Source organism: Poecilia formosa, unplaced genomic scaffold, assembly GCF_000485575.1.
Source record: "Poecilia formosa unplaced genomic scaffold, Poecilia_formosa-5.1.2 Scaffold28, whole genome shotgun sequence".
Taxonomy (NCBI): Eukaryota; Metazoa; Chordata; class Actinopteri; order Cyprinodontiformes; family Poeciliidae; genus Poecilia; species Poecilia formosa.
The window spans coordinates 558,624-584,330 of record NW_006799967.1 but is presented as its reverse complement, the minus strand read 5'-3'; the positions used below and the strand labels follow the sequence as shown (position 1 = coordinate 584,330).

Here is a 25,707-nt window from a genome sequence, read left to right as displayed (position 1 = left end):
TAAACAAAATTACTTGATTGAAACAGTTTCTTGCTCCTGCTTTTTGTTTGTGCCTCTACTTAAACTTTAACAGGATATAAAAAGTGTGATATTTTGTTTACTTTTCAGTGAGCAAGGCTACACCCTCAGGCAGAACGGTCATTAAAAATGAAAATACAACTCACTCATGGTGCAGTTTTATGCAACTGTAAATGCTAAAAAAAAAAACAACTAGTCAATAGGAGCTGCTCTGCTTTCAGCATAGATGAAGCTTTGGAGTTGACCTTTTTGCCTTAAACATCTTAAAACACTTTTTTGTGACATATAAAAAAGTGGTTTAATTAGTTCTGCTGTTGGCGGCACAATGCCTTGTGGGATACCTTCCTGGCCAATCCTCACTGTCACATAAACTAAAATAAGTACTTCTTTAAAACATTTTTACCCCAAAAGCTTCTCAACTTATTTAAATCAAGTGATTTTTACAGCTACGTGAAAAAAAGAAAGAAGTTGAATCCAGTTTATTTATTTGATTAAAGCCAACATTGTAATTCATTGCAACCCAAAAATTCACTGGACTTTGACAAAAGTCAAGTTATACTCACTCATCTTTTTCAATTAAATCCAATGTTTTGATTTACAGTGTACTTGGTCCTTGTGATCTTTTCTCACTCGATGAGCAGTTTAAACATTTATACGCGTTCACATCGGGGTACCCGCCGTCATTTAAGGATAAATATTACAGTGAACTAATTTTTTTTCCTTTTAATTATTTTATTTTTCAATTTTAAAAGTTTATGTCCATGGATCTATAGGTTAGAATAAATAGGACAGAATTGTGATTGTGATGAAATTGACTGAAGCAGATGATTCATTTCTGCATTTATTTCTCTTTGTGAGTCCTGCTAGGAGTACTGGACATACTGAACCACTTTTTTTTTTTTTTTTTGTCCCACATGACAATGTGGTGGGTCTGTTTCGAACACAGGCCTTAGTGAACACCATCCATTTCTGAACACCCTTGTCCCTCAGTGGGGTCGGGAGGGGTGCTGGTGCCTATCTCCAGCTAACGTTCCGGGAGAGAGGCGGGGTACATCCTGGACAGGTCGCCAGTCTGTCGCAGCTTAGTGAACACCTGAGTTAAAAATATTGCAACCCTTGAGTTGCTGCTGCCAACTCAAGGGTTCAGTTCTGTCGAGATTGAACTGGGCAGATGTTGCTGACCAGAGAGCTGAACTGATTTCCTTGGTGAGTTCGTCTGCTGCTTGGGCGTCAAGAGGAGTGACGTGTGCCGCTTCTCTCCAAACCTCATCCATATTCTCTAGAAAAGAAAAATGCTAAATCATTCTATTGTTTACTGATTTTATTCATGTGTACATGATAAAACAATGAATTACTCGCTAATACCAATGGATATTCTATTAATTTATCAAAGTTTGTTGTGAATTGTGGATCATTAGACGATGGCCTTCGTCTCCTGGGTGCAGCATATGTTTGGGAAAATGACAAACTGAACTTAGAGACATTTTGTTCTGATCTCGTCTTACAAAAATCTACATGGTATATATGATAAAAATAGAAAATTACACAAACCGTTCTTCATCAAGCTGTTCTTAATACAACTTAGGCTTCTTATTTTAATATTTTTTTATGTGTGCGTCCTTTGCATGAATTCCAAATGGGTTTTGTGGAGAACTAACATGCGTGTTATGTACAGGACTTGCAGGACATGAAGGCGCTTTTCCCGACTTGCTGAAAAAGTTTCAAATTCCCTAAAGTTCACTGCCTGTTTTCCTAAAATTATGTTTTGAAATGTCTTCTACATGCTTATTTAAAGTTCATTTATTGATTTGCTCGGTACAACGTGGCGTCATGGTAACAAAGTATCTCTATTCTTACAAAAAATAACCTTGATAAAGTTAAATAACACATTCATGTTCATGTGTAATTTATGTTGAATGGATATTTTTATAAGTTACTTTCACTGACGCATATATGCATGAAAAACCAGATTAAAACAGAAAAAATGATTAATATATATTTTTTTTCCCACTGCTTATACATTATGTATTTTGAGGAGTCGCATGCAGCTCCACAGCATCAAAATCACTGGTTTGTGTTAGTTTGTGCAAACAGCTGGAGTAATCACTTCCAAAACTAACAACAACAGATTGATAAAACATCTGCATCAGGCCCGACGGTGTGACCCTATGGAGAAAAATAAAGACTAAATGTGCTGAATGTCTGCATGGACACAAAGAAAGTTGCTGACTTGAAGGTGAATTCACCTGAGGATGTTTCAGAAAACATCTGTCTGTTTAGGATTCACGTTAAAATTTGCAACATTTAAAAGAAATAAATGCTGTAATGCTTGTTTTTTTTCTGATATCAATTTTGCTCTCCAATGACATTCTGCACATGCGTGGCTCTGTGTGCAGGGTGGAGTTTCAGCATGGGGTCAGCCTACCAGTTCCACAGCTGGAGAGTGTTTGTGGTGGTCTGTGCGTTGCCGTGCGTTTCGGCGGTGGTCGCTCTCACTTTCATGCCCGAGAGCCCCCGCTTCTTCCTGGAGGTAAAACTCACCCAATACTGTTCCAATAGCAGCGCTGACATTTTGGCCAAAAACAACCAATCAGAGCCAGAAGGAGGGTCTAAGCCCTGTCAATCAACAGCGCTAATATCTGTTGATTGACAGGTCTTAGCGCTGTCAATGTGCGCTGCTCAGTGTGCCAACAGCAGAGAAACAACTTACCGTTTTACAAAAGCTATTTAACCGCCGACATCAGTGGCCACGCTCACTAGCCTTAGCATTCAGAGTATGTGTGCTTCACCTGCTAAATGTGTCCGTCTCCCAGGCGGGGAAACACGACGAGGCCTGGATGGTTCTCAAACACATCCACGACACCAACATGCGGGCCCGAGGAGAGCCTGAGAGAGTCTTCACCGTAAGCATGCTCACCATCCCCGACCACTTAGCGTCTGCTGTAGCGCTCAGCGGCTGACAGATGGGTGTCGCCCCCTGCAGGTGAACAGGATAAAAATCCCCAAACAGCTGGACGAGCTGGTGGAGATGCAGAACGAGTCGGCCAACCCGGTGCTTAAGGTCCTCTGCAAGATCAAGGCTGAGCTCAGAGGGGTATGAAGCTGTTTTTTTTTGTTGTTTTTTTTTTGTTTTTTTACTTGATCTGGTTCATTTTGAACTTTTAGGATGTGACTGATGTCAACTTTTTTTTTTTTTGCCCTGGCAGATCTGGCTGACGTTTATGAGATGCTTCAGCTACCCAGTGAAAGAAAACACCATGAAGCTGGCAGCAGTCTGGTTCACTTTGTCATTTGGGTAGGAAACGATCTCCTCCGGTTTTCCTTTCACAGTCTCTGTGTTTTTATTGCTTTGATCATGTTTAATGATGCTATCCACGGCCCTGGGGTTGACACTTAACTGAGCCATCACTCCTTCCTGGCCTGTTAACAGTTTGTGTGAAGAACTTTGCTCTAAGGTAGTGAGTGCATCACTCATACGCTGACCATGGATGCTGATAAGTAATTTTATACAGAATTTGCCTTTTTCTTTTCTGGTCTGTTTACCCACATGCTGTTATTCCCAACACTAAAGAAAGTCATGTAGCTATTTGTTAAGACAATCAACAAATCCATAAAATCAACTTTTAAAAATCTGGAGCCTGTAGGTACGTTGCACGTCGTCGTCTACACAAACTTTTGTGCATGCGCACAACGCTGGAGGGCAAAGAGATGATTCTGTTACTTGCTGCTGCGGAAAAACAATTCTGTTAACAAAACAAAACTCCGGAGATGTAGGTGTGGTTAATTTAGAGCCGTGCGCCGTTGCAGGTTTTACGGGCTGTCGGTGTGGTTCCCGGACGTCATCAAACACCTTCAGGCTGACGAGTACGCCTCCAGAGTGAAGATCCATCACAACGAGCGCATTGAAGACTTCACCTTCAACTTCACACTGGAGAACCAGATCCACAGGAACGGAGTCTTTATGAACGACAGGTACAGCTAAGACACGGCCTCGTGCACAGACACCGGACTGCCCACAGCTTCTGGCCTTTGGTGGAATTACATCAGTGGTGTCCAAACCTTCTGCACCATGGGACAAAATCAACAAATTTAAAGCCCTCAGGGGTCAAAATGTATCTATTTATTTATGTTCAGTTAAAAATGCAAATTAATTTCTGTTGTAACTTCTTTTGGGGGTTTTTTCAACCTGCTCAGCAACAAATTAATTAATTTTTAACTGAAAAGGCCAGAAAAAGAATCTGTGTTGTACAGTTTCCTAACTTGTTGGTCAACATATAAATGTTTAGTTTATTCCCTGCAACAACAATGAAAACCCTTAACAGTATGTAGTTCATTTTGGATATTGGGTGTGATTCAGTCTGTTTCTTCATTAAAAAAAAAAGGCAAAGCAAAAAGAAAAAAAAATACTTGGCCAATAAAACAAAAACACCTTCTGTTTAAGATATAAATTTGTCATTTTAAAGCAAAGAGCATTAATATGTGCTATTTGATTAAAATTAATTTGCTATAGAAAATGTGGGTAATGTTAATTCCTTCGTGGAGCAAAGTGTCAATCACTAAACAGCTCCAATCTTACCTAACCGAGTGCAATGTCACACTTTGGATGCATTAGAGTAAAGCATGCTGCTCCTTTACTCTAGAATCTGTAGATCTATAGATGAACCCAATAGAACCACGAGCGACGGATAATATCTTCCGTTTCTTGCCGTATTCCCATGTGAGATCTCCGCGGCATTGACTGAAAGTCCTGAGTTTACAGTCCAACTTTGGTGAATTCCTGGTTTTCCAGACAGAAAAATAAAAGCAGCCGCAGCGAAGCGCACTGCGCCGTCCTTAAAGGTGCTCGTCCTGAAGTGGGACAGCAGCGCTATTTGTCATTCCCTCGAACGTCCACAACAGGTAATATTAATCCTGCCTCCTTTATCTTCCCCAAACACCAGGAAATTAAAAGCCTTATCACACACCCGGTCCATTTCTCTGCCCTCTTCCCTCTCTCTTTCTCTCTCTCACACACACACACACACACACACACACACACACACACACACACACACACACCTGAACACAAGGTTCATTTACACAAAGGCCAGAGAGAAGGTGATACTGCAGGGTAAATCCGCACCAACACAACCATGGTGGGGAACGCTGCATGCAACAGATTGTATTATTAAATAATTAAAAGCTTTTAAATATTGACTTATTTAAAAAGTTCAATGCATATTAACGGGTGTAGAATATTGTAAATATACCAGATTTAGCAAAATGCTAATTTACCTTCATTATTAGTTAAAAAAAACCCATAAAATACAGACATTTATATGATTTCATACATAAAAATAAGGAAAACAGTTGCAACAAATAAAAGCTGTATATAGACTGGAAAATCTGCTTCAAGAAGAAATGACAAAATGATTTTTTAAAAATCCTAATACATCAAATTAAAAAGATTTAAAGACGTACTAAATAAAGAACTAAGATACAAATTATGTTTTAGTAGAAACAATGCCTGAAATATTAAACATACAGTTAAATCACTGAAAACATGAAAGTTACATGTAGTCAAAAAAAATAACTTAGGCGATTTTTTTTTTTAGGAAGTTGACAACATGGAGTTCATCTCCAGTGTTTTATCAAATTATTCACATCTCTTGGATCTTTATGCATTTTTCAAGCTTTAATTCATTTACATTTTTTTTGTAAAGTTTTTTCTTGATGCATTTGATGTTTTGTGGTTGTTGCTTCACAAAACGTGGGGAAGTTAAAGGAGTAGGAAAAACTCCTGCAGTCCATTGTACTGGAGTTTCTGTTCTCAGTTAGCATCACAACAAGCTATGCTATCTCTGAATCACGGGCTAAAGTCGATCGATGAGTTGGGAGAAAAACTGTTTCTGTGGAGCGATGGAGGAACATGAAGACAACGTGTTCAATGTGGAGCCTTTAAAGAAATGCTTGTACTGGAGAAATGCTGCTATCTGTTGTTCTGGTTCCACTGACAAGTCACGATGCGGTTTTCTGCACCTGCAGCAGAAGAGACAGCAGAGAGTGAAACATAGATTAAAGGTGAAGTTAAAAGTCCAACTTTCACTGGGAAGCCTCCACGCAGATTGTGTTCTGGAAATGATTGTTTTTATGCAGTTTATCAAAAGGCAAAACATGTTTCTCATCTTCACAAACATGAACTCACCTTTAAGTTTCAGTTCCTTGTCCAACAAAAACGTACAGCAACTGAAATGTCTCTTCAATTTTGGATATTTTAAAACACCTTCCAGTTCCCGGGTTAAGAGTATTAGTCTTTGAGAGGGTGAATTTACATTATTATGCCATTATCAATATATTACTTGAAAATGGTCTCAAAATAATATTATAATTGCCGGGGCAATATATCGTCCAGCAAAATTTGTTATCATAACTTTCAATTTCAAATTCAAAAATACTTTATTGATCCCAAAGGGAAATCAAATAGTATCTTTCAGTCTAGATGTCTAAAAAGTAAGCTTTTAGAAATCCAATACTCCAACTACACAGAAGCGATTTATTCAGAACTCCGTGTTTGATGTCTGTGCATTTAGCAAAAAAAGCAACTCTGCATTTCGGTGATACAAGTGAGACACCAACACGCTTCTTTTCAAGGGGAAATAATTCTGTATCAGCACCGGCTGGCATCTGGAGAATGTTAGATACCTCTTTTTTTCTTTTTTTTACTCCTGCTTTAATGGATTTTACTGTTTTTTTTCTGTCTCTTCGCAGGTTTCTCAACATGAAGTTCAAGGCGGTGACATTTATAGACTCGTCTTTTATCAATTGCTATTTTGAGGATGTTTCCTCAGTGGGATCCTCCTTCAAAAACTGCACCTTTGTGGACTCTTTCTTTTACAACACGGGTGAGGCTGTAACTCTTTAAAGTGCTCAACTGAGATGTTTAACCTTTCTCTTAGGGAAAGCTGTATTTGGCATGTTGGATTCATTTTTTTTCTCAGGGAGGTCAGATTGGAGTTTAATATTTATTGTCGCAATAAGCAATAAATCTATTTATTGCATGATAAATTAAAGCAAACCCAATAATTTCCATTTGCATGATTCATCGTTTTTTTCTTTTCTCTTTGTCTATCAAAATTGGATGACAAACGTCTTCAGTCTCAATGAGCCCTTTTTTTTTTTGAAGAACAATTTTGTTTCCATAGATTTCATAATTAATTTTACTTGTTATTCCTGTTGTTTTGTTTATTTATTTTGGATATCTAAAATGTCTTCCAGTTTCAGTGTTAAATGTTTGTTATAATTTTAAGTTGATTGACCTTTGCAAATGATCAATAATTATTGCATTATTTTGCCATTGCCATTACATTACTTGAAAAAGGTCTCAAAACAGCAATATTGTCATTTATGGCAATAACTCCTTGGACAATTTATCGTCTAGCAAAGTATCGTGACAGGCCCATCAGTATCTTCTCCTTCAGGGAGACATGAAAGCAGCATAAACATAAACTGAAACATTGCAGAGTGAAAACATCATCAAAAGATGGAAAAACAAGAAAGAAACCAAACCATCCCAAATCAAATTCCAGACAATACAGACTAATTTTAGCCTCTTTTGTATAACCTTTGCTTGTTTCATCAAGACACCGCTCATTGTTTACAGACAACAGATGGAAAACAACCTTCTGGCCAATTCTGGCCGTGAATTAATGTGCATTGTCCCTACCAAAATAAATTAAATTAAAACGATGACACCTTTTGGTGTTATAGTTCTAGATTTTGAAATTTTCCTTTATTTTGGGTGTTGCGATGCAGTTAGTTAGCGTGGGGTGCAGCGTCCTGTCGCACTTAGCACATGCATGTAAACGGTTGTTTACAAAGTTTGACAAAGACTGGCCTTAGAGGTATTAGTTAATCTATTGGAATTCAATGTAATATAAGTCGATTAATCGTTTGCATACCTTGTACTTTTGTCTCAAAGTGGCAACAGAAATTACACATCCCTGTTAATTCATCACTTAAATTGCATGAAAGTAACCAAAATAAAAGTCAAAAGTGAATTTTTTTCTCCGTTATTTGAGGTTCTGCTTAGTCATTTAGAAGCTCGCGAAACACACACACACACAAAAAAAAACCTCCGGACTTGAAGCAAAAGGAAAGCAGCAGAGGCATGAAATGATCTGAGAGAAGCGGAGCTGAATCAGACCTTGTGGGAGCAACATGCTGGAAAAACAGTTCCCTCCAGCACTCTGTGAAAGCGCTGAACATGGAAACAGTGAGGCCATGTCAAGTTTGCCGGTAAAGCCCTCTGGGAAATGAAGTCTCATTGCTCCCAGCAATATGTCTGGAAAAATGGTGAAGAAAAAAAAGACGAAATGAGGAGAGACGGGATAAGAACGAACGGGAGGACGGTGTGTGTGCATGTGTGTGTGTTTGGTGAGAAGCCGGAATGTTTTCTCAGCACAGCAGCTGCTGAATTATAATGATGAGCAATTTTGCAGCAGGCAGGTTTGTTTCACTTCTTATTATGAGGAGAGGGAAAACACCAACACATTACGGATGGTCTATAAGGTTCCCTATATTCTGTGTTTTCTATGAAATTAGGGAATTTTTTACTGAGTTTAGTTTTAAAAATGGTTTATTTAAAAAAAAAAAGAAATGGAAGGTCTTAGTTGGCCTTAGTTGCCTCAGAAACTCACACGTATAAAATGTGCGCCTTTAATATACCGTTAAGCTTGGTGGAAATGCATTTTTTCTGGACTCAATGCCAGAAGTTCATGTTGATTTTAATCAATGAACCTTTTAGCTGAACATTTCTGCTGCTTTCTACAGATGTAGATGATGCCAAGCTGACAAATTCAAGAGTGATCAACAGCTCCTTCCACCACAACAAGACCGGCTGCCAGATGACGTTTGACGATGATTACAGCGCCTACTGGGTCTACTTCGTCAACTTCCTGGGAACGCTGGCCGTGTTGCCTGGGAACATCGTTTCTGCTCTTCTCATGGACAAGATAGGACGCCTCAGCATGTTAGGTAGGTCCAGGATCTGCTCTGACCTTTGTGCAAAAATGACCCATTGGTCTCTGGACGCCAGCCTAGGCGTCTGTAATGGCCCCCAGTGCCACAATGTGGGCCATTTGTAAAGGATGTTCTATATGCGGTCCTCCAGGAGGCTCCATGGTGCTGTCGGGGATCAGCTGCTTTTTCCTTTGGTTCGGCACCTCTGAGTCCATGATGATCTTCATGCTCTGTCTCTACAATGGTCTCAGTATCTCTGCGTGGAACTCCCTGGATGTAGTCACCACTGAGTTGTACCCTACAGACAGGAGGTGAGTTACACGACTCAATTAAATTTGGTAGTACGACTTGATGAATGAGTGTCAGGCCTTGTTTAGTATATTTTAAGTACAAGTGGTTCACTTACTGACAGCAGCATATCAAAAATGACAATATGAAAGACATAAAAAAGAGAAAATGTGAGAAAATTCAACAAATCTGCACACTGACCATTAAACTGGGGCAGCGTTGGGCCATATCTGTTCACCAGCCAGTGTTACAATAGGACAGGAAAACTGAGGAGAATGGGTTGTTGACTGATTGCTGGCTGATTATTGAACAGATTGTCTCAGTTATAACACATGATAATCAAAGCACTTGTTTCATAACCTGTGGTTGAAGGAACGTAAAAGGCTGTTCTGGTCCATTACAGTGGAAGATGGAGACTGGCGTAAGCACTGATGTGTCTTTGAGCCACACACTTTCTGTCCCCAACCAAGGCATAGGTGTTAATTGGAAACAAGAATCAAGCTAATGGCTTCAATTCTGGTTTGTAAAACTTTGTCATCACCACCCTGTATTCTGACATGGATTTTTTTTAGTAGAAGTCTAAAATATTTGAAAAACAAAACAAAAAAAAAACATTTTAATTCAGCTTTGCAAACTGAAATACCTTGGTGCAATGCTACTTAACGTTTGCAAAACAGCCAATTCAAATATTTTCAGATTTCAGATTCTCTTCATAGGTAGTTCTGGTCGCTGGTGACCATCAACTCTCATGGTATTAAAACAAAGTGTAACCAGTTGAGAACCCATCAGTTCACCCACAGAGGGTTGGGCTAGCTAATATCACAGAGTGGAGGACAGTCTGTTCTACTCACTGTCCTCACAAATGCTCTTCTAGAGGAATGGCCAGCTGTTCCTAGCAACACAGTGAAACTTAATGCTCAACAGATAATTATTAAATACAGTCACACTGAAGTGATGTTGGAAAAACAAAAGACACTGGCTACCCTTACGTAAGTCCTCAGTAAGTAGCTGGTACTAGGTATAAGTGAGTAACTGAACATCTGATCTTTTTGATTGTAGCTAACGATACACATTCTGTTCTTGGCTGACTGCTTTGTTTGTCTCTTGATCTTCAGGGGCACAGGATTTGGCTTCTGTAACGCCATATGTAAGCTGGCAGCAGTTCTTGGCAACCTGATTTTTGGCTCCCTGGTTGGCATCACCAAGGCTATTCCTATTCTCCTGGCGTCAGCTGTTTTGGTTGGTGGCGGACTGGTGGGCCTCCGACTACCAGACACACGTTCCAACGTCCTCATGTGAACACCGGCCAAGAAAACGGGTTTACCAGGTTTTTACTCAGCCTACTGAACACTTGGTTTTCAGCTATTGTTTATTTAAATATCACTGAAACAGTTATTGCTGCCATTGCCCAAATGTATTTCATCTAAAAGAAACAATGCTAAGAATTGCAACAACTCAAAATTCATTACAGGTGATGATTGTTCAGTTGATTCTGAGTAAAATACCTGGTTAAGAGTCTAATGCAGTTTTACAGAGCTGTAGATGTACAGAGAAAGCTTGTATGGAAAATTGTCTTACAGATGCACCAGATGCCAGTTTTATGTTTTTCCAGAACTTTTGGTGTTTAAAAAAGTCTCATCTATCATGAGTGGAAATGAAACAGCAGCTCATTAGCTATAAGCTTTTTCACACATGCAAGCCACAAAAGTGTCAACAAAAGCTGCAAAAGGCTTGGAGCTTCAGTAACCTTTCATATCTCCTCCAGTACTGCTCAGAAAGAAAGTATATACAGACACAATTACATGCTCTATGACCTAGTCAATGAGTTTGCACTTTGAGAAACAACACGGCTTTTCAGCTAGTGCTGCAAACGATCACCAAAACAACATAATCATCAAACATTGGGCTTTTTATATTATGTTGATCTGTTAATCTGCTTTGGAGAATAGTACTCTTATTTTATGTCTCTTGAATTATTCATGCATGCGCCCCTTGGAAGGCAAAACCTACTTCTATTGTGCAGTCGTATTTTGAAAAGTCAGCAGAAATAAATATGGCAGAAATGAACCATTTAAAAAAAAAACTAGTTTAATATATTTTGTTACTTTTTAAATAATTATTTTCCACATATTGTTGAAGTATATTAAGTTTATTTTTTATATAGTACCCTACAATGACATCAGTAGTCACCGTTATATTAATATTGCAAATGTTCATCAACAAACCAAAGAATATTTATTAGAAGTTGGATAGATTAAGAATTACAAGAGATGACTAGTAGTGTCAGTCTTCTTACAAAACCTTTACATTAACAGCTTGTCTGTTTTATTATTAATTTATTATTTATTTGTCATAGCAGGAGCAGATGTTATGGTCAAAATAAAATCAATATAACAAAACTTCTCCAAAGCAGTCCTTTATGAGGAACCTCTAGAGTAAATGCCATTGTGCAGAAATTGAGCTTTCATAATTTTGCACTGATGTAGCATCTCATCATTTGAAAAGACGTGAACGTTACAGTATGGTGAAAAGAGAGTCTTTTCCACATGTCTCCATGTTCTACAGTCTGCTGAAGTGTTTACTGACTGCTGGAGCTCCGTGACTGACTGTTTCTGTAGCAAAGCAGACTGCTGCTCTACTGTGACACCCAGTGGCTGTTTTCTAGGATTGCACATTATGACCTCAGATTTGAAGAAAAAAAAAAATTAAAAATCAAAACTAGACCCTGGAAAATTAAACCTGAAGTTATGATTAAAAGAAAGTACACACCTGAAATTCAAGGGGTTTACTATATTGTAGACTGTAGATTAAGTTCAGAAATTGTATTTAAAAAAAAAAAAAAAAGGAAATTACTGAGTTCGAAAAGTCAAAAATATGCGACTTTTGGAAATTTTCTGAGTTTCAAAAGTTGCAGATGTTTGACTTTTGAATCTTAGAAATTGTTTCTAGAAAATTTCTAGAGAACTGATTCATCTAAAAATTTCTCAGTTTTTGGGCAGAAATTTTCTTTGCTTTTTCTATTTGTAAAGACCCAAATACGCCATTTTATTTTTACACATTTATGGGGGGGAGGGTTCACAATCGTTCCCATTTTTACTTCATTTGCTTTTGTTTTGTTTTATGAGTACTGATGGAATTATTTATGTATTAAAATATTTAATATTTACGCTGAATAACATGGTGTATGTTGTTGTTGAGAATTAAACAATCCTTTCATGTTTTATGCAAATCCAACGACAAGCTCCAAAACCTCCTAACAACCTGACATAGTTTTTGGCATCGGGCTTCTTGGGCTTCGTGAGTCTAGTCACCAGCTAGAAACTGGAAATATGTTCTACATACATTTTGTGATGAACATATAATGAAAGGTTGATGATCATCAAGCCTTTTGACGCAAATTACAAGACTGACAAGGTCATAAGGTAAAAAAAAAAATAAAATAATAATAATAATAAAGTAGTAGTTTAGTCAAAACTGGCAACTTCTGCAGCTACATTTCTAAATAATAATAATTAAAAAAAGTTTACATTTTCTGCTTTTTACTGTGGAGACTTTTGGGAGTAGAGTCCTTTTTGTCTGAATGCTTCCTGTCTCTTCCTCTCTTCGTGTCTCTCTGTACGTGTCGCGGCGTCAAGCTCGCCACGAAGGGCTTCGCTCTTCTGTAAAGAATCTGCGCCACAGGACATTTCTGTTGGTGTCTGAGCTTGTGCTTCTCTTCCTTTCTATCTTTCTCCTGTCGGTTTGCTCACGGTGTCTCTTGGTCCTCTGTGTCCTGTGTTGACCTCCTCTGCCTTGCTGCTGCTCCCTGTAAAACTCAAAAGCCTTTCTCTGAACTTGTGCCTCTCTCTGTCTAGCCCAGCTCTTCTTCCAAACCTCTGCTGGACGCTTTGCTGCTCTTTCTTGCTTTTTTTTTTTCCTTTGGTCCCTTATTGATGTGTGTGTGTGTGTGTGTGTGTGTGTGTGTGCGTGCGTGCGTGCGTGCATTGCGTGTGTGTGTGTGTGTGTGTGTGTGTGTGTGTGTGTGTGTGTGTGTGTTTGTGTTTGTGCGTGAGTGTTCTGACGCTATTTATTTATTTATTTACCATTCAAGTGTGCTGTACAAAAGGTTTAGTTAGCATCCTTTACCAACAATAAAAGCCATGTCTATGGTGTTAGCTCTCAATGCTAAACAGCCGACTGTTTTAGTCTGTTGTGCTAATTTTTTTAGAGCTCAGCGCAATCAGAGCAAATGTCTCAACGCTCTGCGAGTCTCAAGCAAGTAAATCATTTTAGAAATGGTTTTTTGAAGTTTCAGGAGTTTCCTCTAGATAACCGTAACAACTGGATTTGAAACGCTGCTAATGAACTCTTTCTAGAAGGATACCTCCATTTTTATTGTCTGGAGGGCATTTGAGTAAACTAAAATGATCAACAGCATCGTCTGAACGTAATGCTTGCTGCTATGCTAACAGAGCTTCGATTGTGCAATGGGATTTAAGGATAAACAATCATATCTGGAAATGTTCAGTAACACAATGTATTTCCTAATTTGGTAGTGCTTTCATTCTAAATAGTTTATTTATTTATCATTAATAAATCCTACTACAGCATGTTAGGGTCATGGTAGATAGAAAAAAAGGAGCATATTTCCATCAAAACACTCAGAAATTTGTGAGGTCCACAAGTCAAATGTTGCAAAGAAAAACTCAGAAATGTTTGAGTTTTCAAAGTTTTCTCTGAATTTTTTGCCGTAAATTTACTCCTCCGTCTATAATGGCCCTAGTAAATCGGACGGTTTTTCTTCTTTAGATGTTTTATCAGTTTTAAAGACTTCTCTTTACCGCGTTTAGCGCTTTAACCCTTGCAGCTCCAACTTGTGCTGAACAAACGTCTCACAAAAATCCTGCATGTTTGTTACTAAAGTCTCCATGTTGTGTGTGCCCCCTCCCTTCGCTCTCCAGCCATTTTTCTGTATCTTCGTTGTTCCTCTGTGCGGGTTAGGAGACGTGTTTTCCCGGGTTAATGAATGTACCGCTCCTGCGTGTCGTCAGATGTGTTGTGGACGGGTGCTCACGAAGGCGTGAAAGCGCATGCTAGCGCTAAAAATGTACGTCCCGCAAAACTGTTCACCCAGCAGAGGTGCTCAAATCTGAGTCCAGAGTGTTTTTAGTTAGATGAATTATAACATTTGGGAGCCGGAAATGTGTTGCCGGAATTGAGCAACAAAGACGGCACGCGCCAGATTGAAGGACCTTTGCTGTCGAACAATGTGTGGATTTGTGTGTAAAACAATTTACGTGTCCTTGATATGATTTATTTTGATAAGAAAAGAGAATGCGGTGTTAAAGGTGGATAAAACAAACTGAATAAAGAGTTTCATTTGAAGAGTTGTGAGGCTTTTTATTACATTCTTCTAATAAACCACCAGGTGGCACCAATTCCTCTTTCTTTATTTTACCAAGTTGTTTATTGACCATTATGGGCTTGTACAAGGAGACATTGCTAAGGAAGCTAGCTGGCTGTTCTAAGTTAGCTGAATGGAAAGAAAACATTTGGCAGAAAAACTAAAAACTGTCCATTTTCTTGTGTTAAGCCACCTCATGAACAAGATGAAACATCATGTCAAAAAATGACTGAACTGTTGTTGGTCTAAAATTTAATTTAATGATTTAATGTGAATTTTATATATCATTTGGGAATCCAGAGTCTAAAAAGAGTATGATAAGAATGTGTATATAGTTGCCTCTTGCCAGATTTCTACCATTTTCTCACAGTCTCTACATTTTCTTTCCCTTGTGTGAGATATTCAGGTGTTTCTAAATGTTTTACTTGCACTTAAAGAGAAGTCTGTTATGTCTGGTTAGGCTGAGTTTTGGTTCTGCTTCGTACTAGAATAGCTCTATCATATTTAGAAATCACACTCACCAAACCAAAACATATTCATGAGCTTAACAGGAATTAATAGTTTTGTGTTTTGAGATGAAGACATGTACGACAGTTTTAGAGAATACAAAATAGAATAATCATAAATAGAGAAATGTTTTATTCCTGGCTGGGCTGACCGACTGCAGGCCCTTAACTAAGCCTTGCCCTGTAATGAACCTTACACATATGTAAAGCTGAAGCACATACATGCTGTAACAGTGCAAAAACACATTGTTTCTTATTCTTCTGAGCAGTGCTTTTAGTCCCACTTACATAAGAGCCATTCTCCTCAGACTGACCCGTCGATTGGTCAGAAAAAGGGGAGGCATGAGACAGATGCTCATTCTTTTCCCACAAAGCCAAACTACCAAGGAGACGGGCATTAAAAGAACTTGTTGTGCAAAGTAATGTGTTTGAACAGCATGCAGTCTATTTTCATGACATCTTTTGCTCTGCGGCACCAAACTGTTTCACATATAGACTTTGGCTGCTTCGTTTAAAATACTATACAACATTAAGCAACAACAGTTTATCTGCAAATTACGATTTAGTAAAACTAATGTGCAGTACAAACCTCAGGAAATAAAAAAATGATGGTAAAGAAAAGAAACTACATGTAGATGAAAGGGTTGGACTATTTGAAGGGGTTCTACAGATCTAAAGCTACTTTCTCATGATTTACTTTGTTGTTGCACACTTGGAGAAACATGTTACAGAGATGCAAAAAGTGGATGTGTCGAGATCAAGAAACTGGATTTCTCAGAGGCAAACTGCATGGATTACTGTCATTTGGGCATTTTAATGGTTTCTTTATAGATTTAAGGATTGAATGACCCAGGAATGGATTTTCAGTGTCACTTCCTGAAAATAACCACTGAGCTTCAAAGTGGTCAGATAATGATTGGCTTCAAACATTTCAATCTTTCAAGCATCTTGGATCCTGAGGTAAGTGAGTTTTCATCAGCGCAGACAGAGTGCTTGCACAGTGTTGAATAAGATAATTTACTATGATGATTCTTAAGTAGTAGTTGTGTATGTGATAAAGAAGTTCAGCACATGCAGAAACACAGAGTGAGGAAGCATGCTGAGGAAGTCCAAAAAATTTGTTTTCTTAGTCAGAGATTAAATGATGCAGAGAATACTACCACGTGAAATGCAAAGAAAGGTCAATATCTGACAGTATTTCTATTAAAATCAGAGGAAGATATGTGAGAGACTGATAGCAAAAGTTTACAAATATTACATATCAGCCCACAGGCGAGACAAGAAATGTCTAGCCTGATAGAGCCAAGAAAGAAGTTAGTTTTGAGGAAATAAACGCATCACTGTTTACTTTAAGAGTTTGGAGGGGAACTTGAAGAATCATAAACCAAACATCATTGAAAAGGATGTTGCTTTAAGTATTCCGTTGCGATTTCAAAAATTCTTCCTGCTGTGTCAGGAAACAGGCCTAAGCTGAACAAGCATTTACAACTCCTGACCGTTTTCACATGTCGCGTTACGACTGTAAAACTCCAGAGTATGTACTCGGGATTTTATGAGGCAGACAAACAGCATGAAAACCAGGCCACAAACGGACATATCCCAAAAGCTTTAGAAAAGTCAGAACACACAGTAAATTCACTTTTTAACACTCTGAAACCACGGCTGCAACTAACAATTATTTTAGTAATTGATTGATTGATTTGATTAAAAAAAAAACAATGGCATATTTAGCAAATTTTTTCATTTAACCACTTAAGGCTTTTTCATGCAATATTTGAAGAACAATAAAATATGCAAATAAGCAAATAATTACATTACTTTTGTGAATAAGAAAACAAATAACAGCATTCATTTAAAGAACTGTTGATTATTTGTAGTTTTGACTTAATTACTTCTCTGACTGCGTTGATCTTTCAGGAAATGGCCGTTCTGTAGAGTCTGTATAGTCCAGCTAACGATTAATCGATTGCTAAATTAGTTGATTATTTCAATAAATGTTTAATCACAATTTGATTAATCGTTTCAGCCCTATCTGGAACATAGATACACCCTTTGACCCAACCAAAAAAGTGGGCTGGGCTGCTGTCTGAGTGAAATGTTACCCAGTATACTTAATAAACCACCAATAACTTCCAGTGAAAACCACACATATTTTAAAACTTATTTATTTAACCATTATCAGTATAAGCTATACAATATGTAAGGTGAAATACAGGATAACATTTAATAAAAGGGACAAAGGAGAGCTTCACAGTAAAAACAATAAAAAAAATAAATACGTTCGTAAAGAGCAAAGCAGAAGCAAAATAAGAGCTGGTTTTTACTCTGTATTTCATTCTTGCTCATACGATGGAAATTTTTTTTTTTATACAAGATGCATCTTCACATTAAACTAACACTGTCGTACCGGGACTTGTCAGAGGAACTTTTGGCCAACCCAGTGTTTTTCTTTCTAGTCATCTAAAACTGCAGGCACTTAAGCGAATATGCACTGCTGAAGAACAGGATGTATTTTCTCATTGTAATACATGTTATACTGACCACATAACGGAGAGTGAGACAACAAGGGTGAGTGTCAGTCGTTTCATGTACTCAAAACAAAGATTTGTCTGAGCCGAGATTTAAGTTCAGCTTCTGTCACAAGAAGTTGCAGATTTAAAGTCACAGCAGTTCCAAGTAGATGTGCTTATTTCACAGAGTGGTACCTCCTTTTGTTGCTCTGCTGTGTATAGAGCAGCATCTGCCAAGCTAACTAACAGGGCAATCTGATTTACTAGCTAGCTAGCATTCTGCCACTTTTGTGCTTGCAGCTCTTCAGTCTTGGCATGCTAGCTTTACTTTTAGTAGCAAGGTTGTGCTTCATTTTCCAGATCATGACTTTCCAAACAGAACAGTAGCTACTGGCTGTCCAAGAAGTTGGTGAATGATGGCTTTATTTACCAAATAATCCACCTGCAGGAAACCACATTTTATGCCGTGTAGAGAGGATGAAAATAAATACGGGAGCAGCACTTTGAGAAACTTTCTTGTTTAAAGAGATATAAAACTCACTGCATAGAGGTTTGTATCTCACTAAAGCCAAACTATGTTCTCATTTAAACAAGAAAAGTAGTAACAGTAAAACAGCAGCACCTTGCGGTAGAAGAAGAAACAGAGTGAGAAGATGGAGGGTCACAGGAAACCCTCTTATGCCTTCTTAAGAAATGTAATTTTGTGTGTCATTAATGAGAAACTTTCCTGCTTTAGTAAGTCACTTCTCCTGAATTTATTATGTAGCCTTGGCAGTTCAACGCTTACATTCTTTGGAGCATTGTCTGGCTTTAAACTAGTTACAGCATGATGCAACATTTTGTAATCCCATCATTAAACCCATCTGTATATTTCTCAGGCATTTTTTGACACCATCTGAGATGTTGCAAGTATTATTTACTCATTTATTTGATTCTCCTTTAACTCTTTTTGTTTGTGATTGCATCTGTCTAATGTCTTTTTTTTACTCATCAGCTTTAAAGAAATTACATTTAAGAATGCTTTCAACTATTTTGTAACATTAACATCAAACTGGTAATAAACGTACAGGTTTCATTAAACCAATCTGTCATAAACATTTATTGAAAAGAAAAGTGCTACTTTCAAAACAGCCGTTGCATCAAGGCTAACGTTCCCTTAAACCGAATTGCTTTCTCTTTGGCTTCCAGCCACAGAAAGCATGAAATTTGTCAGTTTTCTTCAAAACATTTAGGGTACATTCACACCAGGACTATTTAGTTCGCTTTAATTGAACTCTAGTTCATTTGCCCCGAAAGTCTGATTCATTTGGGAAGGTGTGCATGGCGTAATCGAACTCTGATGAGGATGTACGAAGCAAACTCTGGTCCGCCTAAAAAGACCTGAGTCTCAGTTCGGTTGAAGTGAACTCTGGCACGGTTCAAATGCATATGTGAATGCAAGCAGACACGAGACCACTCCAAAAGCAGGAAATACATTATAGTGCAGGGCATTCCTGGTCAATCGAGCCAAAATAAACGCGAGAGTCTAGCGGTAGCGAGAGAAATGCTAAAATACGATGCTGCTTCATTTTTGTTTACGTTTTGCAAAGTAGGATGTTGTGTTCATGCAATTCCCCTCAGAGGTTCTTGGTGCAGCGCCCCCGCAGGTAAAGAAGTAAACAGGTTTTTCAAAGGGTTTGGATCGTTTGACACAGTACAGTGTGAAAGCAAACCGCACCAGCTGAAAATGAAACAAATCTTACCCCATCAAACCGAGTCTACAGGACTATCAGGTGTGAAAACACCCTTAGTTTCTTTTAGAATGACACACTGAAGTTCTTGCCTTTGAAGGTCAGAAAGTACATTTTGGATCCTGCAGACTTGGACATGAGGATAAAGAAGAAGGGGTCCAGGCAAGCATGGAGGCAGCAGAGACACACCGCCAAGTTGAAATATTTGTACAGACCATCTGCCCCTCCTGCAGACAGCTGCACATAATGGAGAAAGTGCAGGACGCCAGCGGGAAGGAAGCACACTAGAAAGATGGTAAACACCAGAGAGCTGGACTTGATGTACATCGCCCAGTCGTAGTGCGACCGGTTGAGCACGCAGAGGATTTTGATGAAGCACACTGTGGTGACCACCATGGGGACCAGAAGGCACAGAACCGCCAGAGTCAGGGTGCAAAAGAGCAGGAACTTGTGAGAGTCAGACGTCAGGGGCATCACGTCGTGGCAGGTGGTGCGGTTCAGCTGGGAGACCCAAAAAGTCTGCTGGACCAAAAGCTCGGGGACGATGGAGGCGGCGAAGGCCAGCCACAGGGCCAGGACAACCCAGGCCGTGCACCTCTTCTTGGGCAGAGTTTTGTACATGAATGGGTGCACCACCGCCATGTAGCGCTTGACAGCGATGCAAGCCAGAGTCAGGGCCGAGCCGTAGAGGTTACCGTAGAAACAAGCGGTGACCGCTTTACAGGCGGCTTCTCCGAGCACCCAGTCGTTTCCGAGGAGATGGTAGTGAGCCTTGAAGAAGAGGGAGACGAGGAGGAACAAGTCAAAGGTGGCCAGGCTGCAGTAGAGGATGGCGGACGACACCTTTCTAATTTTGGTGGCGAGCAAACACAGGATGATGATGTTGGTCGGGATCCCAACGATCACCGCCAACAAGTAGATGACAGGGATGACTGTGGTGCTCAGGCGTCCGTTGAGGTACCCTACGGCGGTGTCACTTAACTGCTGCAGAGGCTGCTGCAGAGACGGAGGACCAGTGGAGTTGGGAGTCTGGGTGCCATGGACGACAGACTCTGTGGCACGGATTCCTAAAAACACCCTGGGCTGAATTATCGCCGCCTTCCTTTTTTCTGCAAGAAATTCAGACATTCTGTCATTTTTTAAAAACTTGTTTTGACATGCATTTGTTCTTAATCTTTGGACTAGTACAAACAAGACGGCATGGCAACTATCTCCTCTACGATCCGATGTTTTAAATGCACAAAGCGCAGTGGAGAACACTGATGTTTTCCAAAAGCAAGCTTTTGGGATTGGCTTTTAGTTGACTTCTATGAATTAAGAAATTTTTATAAACTCATAAGATGACTATGACTGTGTCACGTCTGGCGCAGGGACTGGACCAAAATACAGACAGCAAAGTTGAAGTTCAAAAAGAGGAACATAAACCGAACGGAAAGAAGGGAAAAATAGAAACCAACGTTATCACTAACAGAGAGAAACATTACGTCTACAAGCACAATAAATAATAAACCAAAAAACAAACACACAAAGGAAAGACCAAAGAATATAAAGAAATTATCAGAATCTAGTTCTAACTTAGTGGAATCATAACAATCTAACAAACTATTGATTTCAAATAAATCTACCATACCTATATTGCTCGACTGCTGTTATTTTCATACAAGCTGCTTGAGTTAAATTATTTTACAATTATTATTTAAATGTATTTATTATTTTTTTCATAATCTTAACTCTTCTTTTTACTCATTTAAATCTTTGCTTTTACACCTTAGTGTCCTCAGTCTTTCAAACTACCATTGTTTCTTTTTAATGCTGAGGCTGCTGTAGTTCCTACATTTTTCTTTTTTTCTTTATCATGTCTTTTATTTCACGTGAAGCACTTTGTGTTGCCCTGATTTTACAGAACTCCACTGTAAATACAGATTGACTCACTGACAACAACAGAATGATTTCCCTACAGTCAATCCGTGCTCTTCTCAGATCTAGTTTTCTCTGGATTAAAAGACGATCTAAAATCCCAATGATTAGCAGTTTTACTTTAAGTCTCTGTGAAATAGAGAGTTTGACATTAAAGTTCATCTGCCATATACATGCCTGAAAACGTATGATGTTTAATGTTACATTTAAAGTGATCTTAATCAAACCTCACTGAAATCTTTTTTTAACGCATTTCTTACCATTTTTCTGAAGTGTCCCGTGTATAAAAAGGGCAAACAGGGGAAGGAGAATGAAAAGTTTCCTCATGTTGTTTTGCCTCGCAGTAAAGCGATGCCCTTCTCAGAAGTGAATCTCACAGCTTATTGTTTGCTAAGTTTCCCCTCGCTGTCAGCTCCGTGGGAGTGTTCAAGTGAGAAGTCCCACCTCAAACCCACAGACTGACGGGTGAGAAAAGCATCAAACATGTGAACTCTGCAGCGTCGCAGCTTGCGCTTGGTTTCACTTCTGCCCATATGAAACACCTCTGCTTCAACTTTTTTTTTTCTTGTTTACTCCTCCTAAAACCAACACGTTTATGTCTTTACTTTCAATTTTCCTTCACAATGACCAGCAGCATATTTGAATAGCAGACTGTTAAGCTAAACCCGCACTGCGTGAAACACTTTTGCAAAGGGCAACACACATATTTAAATACTCCTCTGTCACACGGGAAACTGATACATGTGAGGGGAAACATGACGTAAGGTGAAGCGTAGCAAAGACAGCCAGACGATTATTGAGGAAATGTCTGTCCGGAGATGATAAGCTTGTCTCAAGGCAAGCAGCTTTGTTTAGTCTCAACTCACAGTGTTGGAGCTTAAATGATGCACTGGGCTGTTTTGAGTTATTCTGGGGTTTGATTTTAGTCTCTTGTTTCTTTGATTAGATCAGCTTCATTTCTGTTTTACCTTGGTTCAGTTCTTTGGTTTTGTTATATTCCTTACCTCTAGCTTTTTACCACTTTGTGTGCTCTCCCTCGCCCCTTGTGCCATTTTCTCTCTCTCTCTCCTCACACCTGCAACGGCCACCTGTCCCTTGTTCACCAATCAGGCTCTGCATTATATTCAACTTATTCTCCTAGATAATCCTGCTGCTTGTTCACCCTGATGGCTTTTTGTTCCTGGGTCCTGTGTGTTATTATTTATTGTTATTATTATTATTATTATTATTATTATTATTTTCATGAAATCATCAATATGTCTCTGCCTCGCTGCATTTGTCCTCCATCACCACCACTCAGCATGACACCCTGACCTGTCTGCTGCTTTCCTTGGTGATCATGATGCTGTTTGATCGCTAGCATGATCTCTCCCTGACCACAAATGTATCATTGGATTTTGTAACCTTTTTTTTTTCTTTTAAAGTGTTTTATTAATAAAAATTTATGGCCACCATGGCTTCTCCTCCAGCTTTTTAACTGCTTTCTAATCCGTGTTGGTCCATCACGTGTCCATTAGTAATGACGAAACGTGAGAACGTTTTGGATGTGTGAAGACGCAGCGTTTCGGTACTCTCTCTGACCAAAGGGACCGTTTATTATTGGAGCTGTAGCATCCAGCTGATAACAGATGTCTCAGTGTTTTCACTGAGTTTGTTTCTCAGATGTTTGTGTGTTCAGTTTGCAAGACATGAGAGTGCTTCGCGTTAGTGACGTCAAGCTATGAAGACCACAGAGATGTTCAAAGCAAAGTCAGGAGGGAAGTCATTTGATCTATTCCACGGCGGTTTCCAAGTGGTTGGAAGTAAAAAACTAATTGTTGCCTCATAAGAGTGGTAGTGACACAGAAACAATGAAAATCCATAAACAGCTCATCTTAGCACGTCGCTTCGGAGTTCCTTCTCTCCACCGCGTTGCATCCGTTGGCAGCCATCTGTTTCCTGTATTTTTTTACGACCACGTCTGTGGTCTGTTTCTGTTTCTGTTTCCCATAAAGTCAAACAGAATTAATAAATCTTTTTTTTAAATTTTTTAAAAAATTTTTTAATTTTTTTAAATAAGAACCTTAAAGGCATATCCGCCCCCCACCGGTATGGCTCTCTTAAGAATTTGGAGTTTTGGTCCTTTCATTTTCACAGATAAAATGATGACACGGTAAACAATTCCAGTTAATTTGAGAAAGCAAAATTGGGCGAACGAGGTAGAATTTATTGTTGGTTATTCATCATAGCAAACGGCCTCAGTTGGATCATTTAGACATGTAACACACTAGTGTGTAATTTATTTACAGTAGGGTTGAGGGCGTTCCAAAGACTTAATGTTAGCATGTTATTCCGTTCCAAAACCAGTTATGAAGTGTTTTTATGACCGTTTCCCTGTTGGAAAATCCAAGTTTAGCCCCTCGTGCCCCAGAAAGAATGAATTGGTGAGCATGTTTAGAGAAAACTAAAGAACCACAAATGCTGAAGATGTTATCCAGAGTTAAGTGAGTTTATCACCAAGCGTTAAAACAGTGCTTACCATGAAAAAGCTCTTTCTCCAGCTCAGCAACAACTAAAGTGTGCAGCTGCTGACATGAGCAAGCCAAACGCCTCCAGGAGGGAAATATTTTGTGCTAAGAGGACAGTAAGGCTCAGCTGTGTGGCCAGAATGATAAGACGTCTGTCGAGATGAAACTTTTATATTACAAAACACTGAACCAAGTGTCAAGCATGGCAGTGGCAGCATGATGCCACCGCTGTGGAGAAGATTCAAATTCTTCAACTTCAACAAAGGTTTTACCCGTCAATCCCCAACAATCCCAACACACACGTTTGGATTAAACAAAGTCTGGACTTGCACTGATCTAGATTCAGTCAGTAATTTGTTTTCAATTCTTAAAGAGGCAGTAACATGTTTTTTCCAGGCACATAGGGCCATTTAATGACACAATCCAGTAACTATGTTACCTCCAGGTGTTATAAAAATGCTGTACATGTCAAATTTGATGTAAAAGAAATTTGACTTTGTAATTTAATGCATTGAAATTGGGTCTCTATGTCTTTAAGAAGGTTCTGCTCTTTGTGAAGCTCACAACATGGCTCCTCTATTAACCCGTTAAAATTTCTACCAGCATTTCACTGAGAAGTAACTTGTTTGATGAGCTCAGCAGATGCGCAGTTCCACCAGGTGTTTGCTAATTGCTGCTGGCTAGTCTGAAGGAGCTGAGTGGGGGAGATCTGCACTGTGAGGTAGAAGCTTGGAAACTGTCGCTCTGAGGAGGAGCTTCATCCTCGAGGGCGGAGCAAAGGAATGGTTGAGAAAGGATTTCTCAAACCTTCTTAACGAGAGAATAACATAACATAATACCGCCCCTTTAATTCAATTCAATTAGGTTAATTTACAATAGAGCTAATTCCCAACAAAGGTCGTCTCAAGGTAAACAAGTCAATTCAGTTCAGTCACACATACATTCAACTGATCCTCGCTACCAAACAGGGCAATGAATTCAGTTTACTCTCCAAATTAGCTTAAGAGGCTGTTTATCTGAAGAAACCCAGCAGAATGTATAGAGTTATTGATAATCGCTGTGTTGTTCAGTTGAACATCAATCTGTCATACCGAGCACATATGTCATAATAATCTATCACTATCGCTATGACAGATAGCAACAGTGGAAACACTCCCCATTAGCAGAAAGAAAAAAAAGAAAGTTAACAGTGTAAATAAAATTAGAAGAAGAAGAAAGTTAGTGTGAGGCAAAGTGGTGAATTTATCTGCCATAAGTTCTTTGGGGTGGCAGCATCATAACCAGGGACTTAAAAAGGCTCAACAACCTGCTGACGAAGAACAGAGACAATGATGCAAAGAAGGATTTTGCATAAAGTGACAGACAGTCCTGACCCTCCTCTTCCATAGGAAAACAAAGTCTTCAGTCAGTCCTTCCTGCCCGCCGCCGTCTCCACCTGCAGTAACTGCTTGAAGAATTTTGAAACAATATGAGCTTAATTTCCTTTGGGATTAATAAAGTATTTCTGAATTCAAGTGAAATGAATTTGTCCTCCAGCAGCCGGAGCGTATCCCGTCATAACAACAGAGATTTCTCAGGACAACGAGTAGAACCGTTGTTCTGGACTGCCTGCTCAGAAACACTACCGTTTTGTGATAAGAGACGTGGTCAAATTTCCTGCAGGAATCATCCTAAGATTCTGTTTACGGCGACGAAAAATGTGTTACTGCTCTGCACTCTGCTAAGGAGCACGCCGCCATCTTGTAAAGGAGATTTCAATAAACTTTGTTTGTACCATTAGATAGATTTGGTTACAGGAGTGTTTCTCAACCCTGGTCCTCACCGCCCCCCTGTCCTGCATGTTTTAGGTGC

General features: G+C 39.1%; 3 protein-coding genes and 1 long non-coding RNA gene across 5 annotated transcripts in view; 2 read left to right on the top strand and 2 right to left on the bottom strand.

The window, feature by feature from the left end:
* The window catches only part of LOC103135853 (synaptic vesicle glycoprotein 2C-like), a 46,900-nt gene extending 34,890 nt beyond the window's left edge, over nucleotides 1–12,010 (top strand). For both annotated transcript variants that reach the window (XM_007548798.2, XM_016669832.1), the window contains exons 5-13: nucleotides 2,415–2,548; nucleotides 2,832–2,921; nucleotides 3,002–3,112; nucleotides 3,225–3,313; nucleotides 3,826–3,990; nucleotides 6,766–6,899; nucleotides 8,827–9,030; nucleotides 9,167–9,326; nucleotides 10,419–12,010. In XM_007548798.2, the coding sequence (XP_007548860.1) occupies nucleotides 2,415–2,548; nucleotides 2,832–2,921; nucleotides 3,002–3,112; nucleotides 3,225–3,313; nucleotides 3,826–3,990; nucleotides 6,766–6,899; nucleotides 8,827–9,030; nucleotides 9,167–9,326; nucleotides 10,419–10,602 (1,271 nt within the window). In that variant the 3' untranslated portion in view covers nucleotides 10,603–12,010. The remainder of the gene's footprint in view (nucleotides 1–2,414; nucleotides 2,549–2,831; nucleotides 2,922–3,001; nucleotides 3,113–3,224; nucleotides 3,314–3,825; nucleotides 3,991–6,765; nucleotides 6,900–8,826; nucleotides 9,031–9,166; nucleotides 9,327–10,418) is intronic.
* Nucleotides 12,011–15,654: 3,644 nt separating this feature from the next.
* The window catches only part of LOC103135933 (proteinase-activated receptor 2), a 35,381-nt gene continuing 25,328 nt past the window's right edge, over nucleotides 15,655–25,707 (top strand). The window contains exon 1 of the mRNA XM_016669830.1: nucleotides 15,655–16,152. The gene's annotated coding sequence lies outside the window, so the exon portion shown is untranslated. The remainder of the gene's footprint in view (nucleotides 16,153–25,707) is intronic.
* LOC107835875 (uncharacterized) lies at nucleotides 17,342–19,106 on the bottom strand. The gene is made up of 2 exons (XR_001661701.1): nucleotides 18,595–19,106; nucleotides 17,342–18,324 (listed from the first exon to the last, which is right to left on the bottom strand). It is a non-coding gene; the product is annotated as an uncharacterized LOC107835875 (long non-coding RNA).
* On the bottom strand, nucleotides 19,417–21,957 carry LOC103135852 (proteinase-activated receptor 3). The gene is made up of 2 exons (XM_007548797.2): nucleotides 21,610–21,957; nucleotides 19,417–20,541 (listed from the first exon to the last, which is right to left on the bottom strand). Exons 1-2 carry the CDS (start codon nucleotides 21,674–21,676, stop codon nucleotides 19,499–19,501), a joined length of 1,110 nt encoding a protein of 369 aa, XP_007548859.1. The 5' UTR covers nucleotides 21,677–21,957; the 3' UTR covers nucleotides 19,417–19,498.

Coding starts and splice junctions, on each gene's coding strand:
- LOC103135852 (XM_007548797.2), bottom strand. CDS start 21,676: ATGAGGAAACTTTTCATTCTCCTTCCCCTGTTTGCCCTTTTTATACAC. Junction 20,542..21,609: donor CGGGACACTTCAGAAAAATG/GTAAGAAATGCG, acceptor AATTTCTTGCAG/AAAAAAGGAAGGCGGCGATA.